We start from the raw sequence: 8926 nt of genomic DNA, 5'->3' as shown, positions 1-8926 counted from the left end.
ATTATTTAATTAGTTTAAAACGGTGAGAGAGAGAATAAGTAGAATATAGTAATTAATAAAGCTGGTTGGAGATTTATGTAACTTCTTCAGAAATAAATAAGAAAGAACGTACAGTAACGAGGTACTACTCCATGTTATTTCGTCACGAAATGAGTATGTCTTTAAAATGTATCATTATTTCTAAAAATATTATGTTTGTTACCTTCATTTATTCATCTCTTAATTTATTAAAAAATTTAGTCTTAACAATTTGTTTGTTGTTTAATGATAGCTTCATTATAATCGAGTTAAATAAGATAAATAGTTTCAATATTTTTCTCTGTGGTTTCTTTAATTTAGGTGTTGTTTCTAAGTATTATTTTTAGTTTTACCAGCCATTGCAGTTATTTTATAATGATGATGCATGGATCTAACTAATATACAATGAATCATGCTACCATGAAAATTATCGAGTTTAGTTAGATGGAGACTTCTTTGTAACTTCTTTTGACAAAAACTTTTGAATCATGATTATTTGATCTCCCCCCCCCCCCCCCCCCCCCAAAAAAAAACAGAAGGAAAAAGAAAAGTCATGATTATATGCATGCATATGTCATATTGATTTTATATAATTAGAAGAGTGTTAAATATTTGTAAGATTGTTTTTAGTTTTATAACTTAAAAGATATCAACTATTACATATCTCGTCAGTACTTAACGATGAATTCAACGATATAATATAATAAAACTAAAAGTAACTAAAAAAAACAAACTTTGAATTACACAATACAATAGACATCAACCGTCCAAACAAGTTGTAAGAGCATGTAATTTCTTTTTCAGCTATCAATAATATGGGACTTTGTTATACATTAAGGCTTCTCTATAAATAGCTTCATGATCTTTAATTTTCTCCAAAATGTCTACTCCAAATCCGGCCTAGATTTTTCTTCAGTACAAAGATCTTTGATTAAAAATTAAGTTTTGTTATTTTCACAAATGGTATTATTGGTTTCTTCTATGGCCTCTCCACTCTGTTGGATATTTGTATCCAGTGGAAAAGACCAATATTTTTGAAGCATGCAGCTTGTGAGGGACTGTCTGCTTCTTTCTTTTCCACTTTTGGGTTTAAGCAGCTGCCATTCAATCAAAGGATGCATGCTTATGGTAAATTCTCTTTTAACTCTCTGTAGGATAATTGATACTAAAAGGCCGCCCGGTGCACTAAAGCTTTCGTTGTGCACGGAGTTTGGAGAAGAATCGAACCATAATTAAGAGTCTATTATATGCAGTTTTACCCCACGTGCAGGGGTAATTTTGACGAATGATCCTACGCTAATACGATTGTTAAATCTATATTCATCAACAAAACTGTACTATGTAAAGTATTAGATGAGTCTATATACCGAGATCACATGGGGCATAATCCTTTAGAACGAGCTAACAAATTAACAACTGCGATTAAAGATACTTATCACAAAAAGAAATGAAAAAGCAACGGAGATCAAGTGTGTGTTTGGTTTGATTGAAGTCATTTTCCTGACGTTCTTCCATGGAGAGCATTTGCTTAAAAAGACTTTCGTCGTACCATATATACACTAAAAATTCATCTGGAGGATGTATAACAAAGCTGTACGTGGAACTTAAATCTGAGAAATGATGAACCATAATTGGATTATGTTCAGAGTAAATTCACACAGACCTAGATAAAATAGCTACAAATATAGATATTCTGTATATTCTCAAAGTCGTTACCTTCATCTCTGAAACCACAATAATCTTTCGGACCGCAAGTTCTAAAGCTAATTAACAAGATAATATGGCAAAGAGAATAATTGATGTCATTCTCAAAGTTGAGCAACATAGTTCATCACGGTTCCTTTTCTTTGTCTTACACTATTAAACTGACATGGCTCAGGTCACAACCGTCAGCTGAAAAGCAGGCACAACACATCCTGGACAACTGATAACTGAGGTGGGTTGTCTAGGTTGTGCACAGTCGGATGGTGACAGTCAGGAACAGGCATTCGACAGTATTGTTGTCACTGAGCTGCATCTGCATGGAAGCTTCACCAAATCTTTGCTTTAACCCAGAAGAGGAGAAAGACAACTCCAAGTACAATAGCAACGGGAGCCCATTTTCGAATCAAAGCCTATAGTCATCAAGTAATGATTTAGTAATTAAAGCAATGTCAAAATATCCATATGCACATGCTTAAGATAGACAAATGAGACAACAACCATCAGTATTATAGGCTGCTCGTCTTTGCTTGGGTCTAACTAACAAGGTACCAAAAAGGAAGTTCAAGAAAAGAGAAACTTTTATTGCCCTTCCCTGTTGATTGTACTAGTCTAAGGCACCACTAGTCCTGCCAATAACTAATCCTAGTGCAAGTAGAGCTAGAATTCAGAGGTTTCACAGATGAGCAACACATAAAAGTTCCGCTCCCATTCTTAAGCCGCCCAGGTTTTTGTTCCACTAACATAAGAACTCGTTCTTGAGAAACAGCACAAGCAAAACCCCAAAAACTTAAACAAGGTAAATCATACATGACATTGCCGAAAATCCTATGAACATAGCTTGAGCTTCTACTGTATTTAATCTTTCTAACATACAGTAAATGCAACATGATGGCTGCATTTTAGCAGAGCTGAAAGAAATCGCACTGAGTTTTATGTTCGATTCTTGTACAGCTTTAACATTCACATAAGTTAGAAGTGCACAACTTCCAAACAAAATGATACCTCATCATCTTGTGAAGCCAATGAAACTAACCTGACGATTTAAATCTTTCGCTTTATCAGCATATATCCGGGATTCAGATGTCAAGCGACTAGACATCTGACTGACCTCTGCAAAAATTGATATTCGACAATCTAGTCAACTATTATGATCAGTAAATTAGGGCAATGAACATGGAAAGGATAAAAAAAGAGGGAAACCAATTTTATAAAAACATACATCATAAGCGTGATCAACGTCAGCTGCAAATCCTGCAACTGACTAACGTCGTGTGCCCTTTGGATTTAGAATGACAAATGATGTTGGAACTGACACAACTCTCAATTCTATTTGCACAGAGATGGATTTGGGTTCACTACTTTTACACCAAAAGCATCATAATTTTTCTCTCAACGGTGTAGGGAAACCCACTTTTCTTTAGGATGAACTTCAATGAATCCACAATAAAATCTCATCTAACAAGTTCACAACCATCTGTTTTAAATTAGCTTAATAATAAACCAAAAATTGATATTTCCATCTTAAGTATAGCATATAAGATGCAGCCTACACAGTTAACTTAAAAGACTTTGAGGTTCCTACAACCCAATGATACTCTTCAACTTGGAAGTTTTATGATAGAAGAAATCACTGTGAATGCAATCTGCTGTTCTCTGAGAATTAAAGAGAAGGAGTCAATACTTAACGTATTAAATTACACTGTTAAAAGTTGAGGATGACTAAGTGTGATCTTTAAACCATTTTTACTTCTCAACAATCTTCCACAGCATCCACCCTCCTTGTTTTTGTCTGCCAACCTACTATATATCACGACATATAAAAGTTTATAAGTCTTAGAGTTGTGATACACCACCAAATTCACACTTGAAGTTCTGGTAGGAAAATCTAGGCGGCAACCATAATTTAGAATTTAGAAGGCTGCTACAGTAAAGGGGAAAAACGTTACCATTAGCTGAAAATTGAGGATAACAACATCATTCAACTAAGTTTCAATAACAAATCGCACTCAAGGGTGTCGGGTGTGGCCTAAAGGTCAATGAAGTGGGTTAAGAACCATGAGGTCTCAGGTTCAAATAGCATTGGTGGACAGAGTTGTGTGGTAGTTATCCAGTGGAGTTAGTCGAGGTGCGTGAAAGCTAGCCCGGACACCAAAATTATCAAAAGAAAAAGTTCCCATACCAAATTAGCTGTGTTTTGCTATATGAAAATTTTATATCCACTCAACTCTATTCAGATCCATTTCATTCCAACAATAAATTTATGACAAACTAGCAGAACTTTTAAAACTTAAAAAGTATAGATTCTCTAAATCTCACACTTGTCGTACATGGACATATAAAAATTGTCATACATGGACATACAAGTCTCTAACCAGACCAAAAAGACACTAGAGCTAATGGAAGTGTAATATCACAAACTGTTAATATCAATTAGTTGGCATTGTCTCTATGATAAACTGAAACATTAAGGTACCAGCACATTAGTGCAATGTCTTTTGAAATTAGAAATCAAGGAAATCCAGAACGGACAAGGTATTGCTCACAAGAGTACTAGAAAGTAGCTATCGTTAATATATGATACTGAACATTAGGCAAATGTCAGAATGAGAAACTTACGGTCCAACTTTTCACCAACACCAAGAACTTCTTGTACATTTCGAGTCATTATCTGATGAACTTCATAAAGCTCATCATTCAACTTAGAAATATTGCGTTGAGTTCTTGTATCCTGGTACAGTTTCTTTGTCTTCTGTATGAATGTATCTACAGGGAGGAAATCACATATTGCATCCATTAGAAAATCAGTGTCAACAAATATATAATTGGACTGCAAAAAGCATAAAATAAAATAATACATTACCAAATTTAATAAAAGCATAGGGTCTCGCAGCAGTTTCAATTTGACTTCCATTGACGCGCTCAAACTCATTCTTAAGGTCCTCCAGGTATTGAAAGGCAAGTTTCTTGGGATAAGAACGATCACACATTGTCAGATAACAAACATGCCCCTCAATGATATAACTGAGAACATGGGTTAAGAGAATACTGATACAAGGAGTGTACTTTTTCAAGAGGGTGAAAAAGAGACAACAGAGCAATATTACTGGAAGTTCAGAAAGTATATATGGCTAAAGAAGTAGAAAAGATAACATTGGTTGCTCCGGAAGTTCTCTTATACTTTGGATGCGCTAATGATTACGATGTCAAATCATCCTTGAGATTTCACATTCAGTCAGCCATGAAATTGATGCTACTCATAAATCCATGAAAAAACTACAAGTGCAATGTATTAAGCTGTGAAAACTTATCAAGTGGAGAAGCTACTAACAAACCAAAAGAACAAATGGGATAATGAGATCAAGAGTATTTAACAGCCTCGACACCCAAGGTGCAATCTAATTCATCTAAAGCACTAAACCAGCAACATTGATCATTTCTGAAAAGTCCTGAAAACACCAACTTGTCTGTTAAATAGAAACCTAGTGAAAAAGCTTTAAGGACTATGACTGCTAAACATTCCATCAGCAGGAATTTTCTTTATCATATAGGTATTAACTTCATCGAATTTTCAAATTGAAATATCCCCAGTAAACAGTACCAACATAAAATCAAAACATGGGCAACAGTACCAAGTTAAAAAAATTAAAATTACTACTAAAATGTAAAATATTCATTTTAAGTCTCAACTGAATGTGGCAAAACTCCATCAGCAGAAATAACTTGTCAAACTTAGAAAGGAAGTCGCAGAATTCACTCATTTTTTCTGACAGAAAATTAAAACACATCATAGAGTTGACCCACCAACAAGTAAACCAGTGGAATCAGTTTGGAAAGATGACATGAATAAAAGGATACTGGAAAATATAAGGTCCAGTTTCGATAGACATCCTTGAAGCATCATTTTGGCGCATCGACAGGTTCTTGAACAAGGCCTTGACCTGCTGTTTGTAGAAATCGGCATCTGGAACATCACGACCATCATCCAGCCCCTCGGCTAAAGGAAGGCCATCAGTCACACGAGCAATCAAAGTCAACTTCACCATCTTTCTTCAGCAAGCATACAACTACAACGAAAAATTAAAAGGTGAGAAATCAACTTTCTGCAGTCAAATTTCATTGGGAAGGCAGTAGACTATATATATATATTGATCTGCAGCTCATTTTGGAGCATACATGAAATACCTAGCTCTATCTTCTTCTTAGCTAACTTAACTTAGCTTCTTTATGCAATTTTTGTTCCTTCTGCTTCGAATTGCATAGAAAATACTCCCTCTGCTTCAATTTGTTTGTCTTAATTTTCTTTTTAGTCCGTTTCCAAAAAAAAGTCCATTTACATTTTTGGCAACACATGGCATGTTTAAGACCACAAGATTACAGGTATTTTGGTACACTCTATGAATCTTTAGCTGTCGTTTGGTAGCTAGATAAAGTTATGCAGATATTAGCAATGTAGGGATTAGTTATGAGGAATCCATATATTATTTATGCAGATATTAGTTGTGTACGGATTAGTTATTCATGTATTAGTTATACATATATTACTTATTCCACGTTCTATCTTGCATAAGATAATATATAGATTCCCTCGCAGCTTATATATGTATTATTTATGTAGGTTTCTAAATTGCAAGCCAAACACCATATTAATTTTAAACATGAGTAATGAACCTCCTAACTAGCTACCAAGCCTGGTATTACTTATGCAGGATTTAGGATTTAGTACCTGCATAACTCAGCTCCATACCAGCTACCAAACGACCCCTTAGTTTAATACTACAAGATTCAAAAGACTTCTTTACTTCCTCAAACTCCGCTCAAGTCAAAACCAGAAAACCAAATTGAAACGGAGGGAGTACCACAAAGTATACACATTTTCAATAATTTCAACAGAAGTCGAATAAAACAATATAGATGATCTCTCCGCGGAATATTCATATTTAAGCAGTAAAGGCACAGAATAAATGAATCAATATAGATGATCTCTCCATAGAATATTCATGTTTAAGCAGTAAAGGCACAGAATAATTCCTCTTTCCACCAAGACAGTAATAAATTCCATTGTAAAATGACTAAATAATAAGGAAAAATTACATCATATCACAGCTTAACTTACCCTAGCTACTTAAAAAATCCAACCCTTTTAAATAATTACATAAATTCCTGATTTTACTTAAAAGCTCAGATACATACATCACTACATCACTGAAGAATGTGATGCATCCGTGTGGACTAAATTAAGGAGTTTTAATAATTTAAAAAAAAGTTAAATGTTGAGGATAGGGAGTATTTACTAATAAATAAATGGAATAAACACCAAAATATGCAAACCAGCGTGTTAATTATGAGCATAGATCAAAATTACCGATCGATCATACGCGTGCCTGACTGCTCGGAATCCAGTCGCCGATCGCCGGGAATTTGTTAACAATTTGAATCGCAGCTGCTAATAAATGGGATGAAATAAAAAAAGAGGGGTTTTCCAGAGATTTGAAGCGGTACGGTTGATAAATAATAAATACATATAAAAAAAAATGTTTTTAGACATTTGCGTAAGCTGTGCTGAGTTGTCATTTTTTCATTGGGCCATGTAGGTGCAGGTGGGCCACATCATTTTATCAAAAATGACACATATTCAATGGAAGCTAATTTAGCTCAATGGGGCCTAATACTTTGTTTTAAAGAAATCTCAAGTTCAATGGGGCCTAATACTTTGTTTTAAAGAGATCTCAATTCAATTCGAAAGTTCTTTTAAACATGCAAAATGACTAAATCTTAATGACAATGTAGAGTGCGAAAAAAATTGAAATCATATCAACGATGATTAATCAATCAATCAAAATAGTGACGGATCAAGACTTTGAACTTTATGAGTTTTGAATTTTAAAACTGTAATCTAACATGTTTATAATTAGATTCTAAATTTATTTTTTATTTAGAACAAAAGGAAATACACTCGTGTGAATGTAACTCTAGAAGTTTTATTATATCCGGACAATTATGTGATGTAAATTCCTGAAAAATTAACTGAACAGATGATCAAATTTGTTTTATTCTATTTGGTTAGAATCTAGCTAAGTTGTGCAACAGAGAGTCATATATGTTCAACCATAAAATAATTTTTTTTAAAAAAAATAATCTTGGTTGGGCAGTGTTAGTTGATGCACTGCACAACTCTCAACAATGGTGTTTAGAAGAAGATTCTAGAAGTAGTAGGAGGAGAAGGGAGATAGAGTAGAATGAAATGTGTATAGTGTTTTTCTATTCTTCAATGTAACAGTACATCAGTATATATATACAGACTGTCAGAGTCAGTTAGTGCTAGCTACCACTGCCACATCAGCTAACTACTCCTAACAACTTGTAACTAACTTGAACTAATTAAGTTAAGCTACAAACTATTAACAACTAGCTATCAGCTATGTGATCCATGTCTCAACACTCCCCCTCAAGCTGGGTGGTACAAAGATGTCTAGTGCACCCAGCTTGAAGCTCAAGTAGTCATGCTGCAGTTTTCCCAAGTCTTTAGTTAGAACATCAGCCAGCTGTTCAGATGAATGTACATATTCAGTTTTGACCAGCCATTGAATGATTTTCTCCCTGATAAAGTGACAATCTATATCTATGTGTTTTGTTTTCTCATGAAACACTGGATTTGCAGCTATTTGAATTGCTGCTTTACTGTCACTATAGAGAGTAACTGCTAGACTCACTTCATAATCAACTTCCTTCATTAGTCCTTCTATCCATATAATTTCTGCAATTGTGGAAGCCATGCTTCTATATTCTGCTTCTGTAGAGCTTCTGGACACTGTACTTTGTTTCTTTGACTTTTATGATATTAATGAATCTCCTAATTTGACATAATACCCTGTTATTGACTTTTTGGAATTCGGGCATGCAGCCTAATCATCATCACAATAGGTAGTCAAAACTTTCTTCTTGTTGCTGGATAATAGCACTCCCTGGCTAGGATGATTCCTAACATACCTTACTATTCTTAATGATGCTTCCATATGAGACCTTTCTGGTTGAGCCAAAAACTGACTCAGTGTTTGCACCCCATAAGCTATATTAGGTCTGGTAATTGTTAGGTACAATAGTTTGCCAATCAATCTTTGATATTCACCTGCATTTGGAAGTAACTCATCATGTGTAGTTCCTGCCACTTTGATGTGAGAATCAAACTCATGAGTTTTTAACTTGC

The 8926-nt window shown here is 34.5% G+C and overlaps 1 protein-coding gene across 1 annotated transcript; it reads right to left on the bottom strand.

Annotated features, from left to right (window-relative positions):
* Window positions 1–1629: 1629 nt before the first annotated feature.
* LOC107861686 (25.3 kDa vesicle transport protein) lies at window positions 1630–7240 on the bottom strand. The gene is made up of 6 exons (XM_016707002.2): window positions 7085–7240; window positions 5578–5786; window positions 4583–4743; window positions 4339–4485; window positions 2756–2832; window positions 1630–2132 (listed from the first exon to the last, which is right to left on the bottom strand). The coding sequence occupies exons 2-6, from the start codon at window positions 5763–5765 to the stop codon at window positions 2049–2051; spliced, it is 657 nt and encodes a 218-aa protein (XP_016562488.1). The 5' UTR covers window positions 5766–5786; window positions 7085–7240; the 3' UTR covers window positions 1630–2048.
* Between the last annotated feature and the right edge of the window lie 1686 nt (window positions 7241–8926).

Source organism: Capsicum annuum, chromosome 3, assembly GCF_002878395.1.
Source record: "Capsicum annuum cultivar UCD-10X-F1 chromosome 3, UCD10Xv1.1, whole genome shotgun sequence".
In the NCBI taxonomy this organism is placed as follows: Eukaryota; Viridiplantae; Streptophyta; class Magnoliopsida; order Solanales; family Solanaceae; genus Capsicum; species Capsicum annuum.
This window is presented reverse-complemented; position numbering and strand designations above follow the sequence as displayed.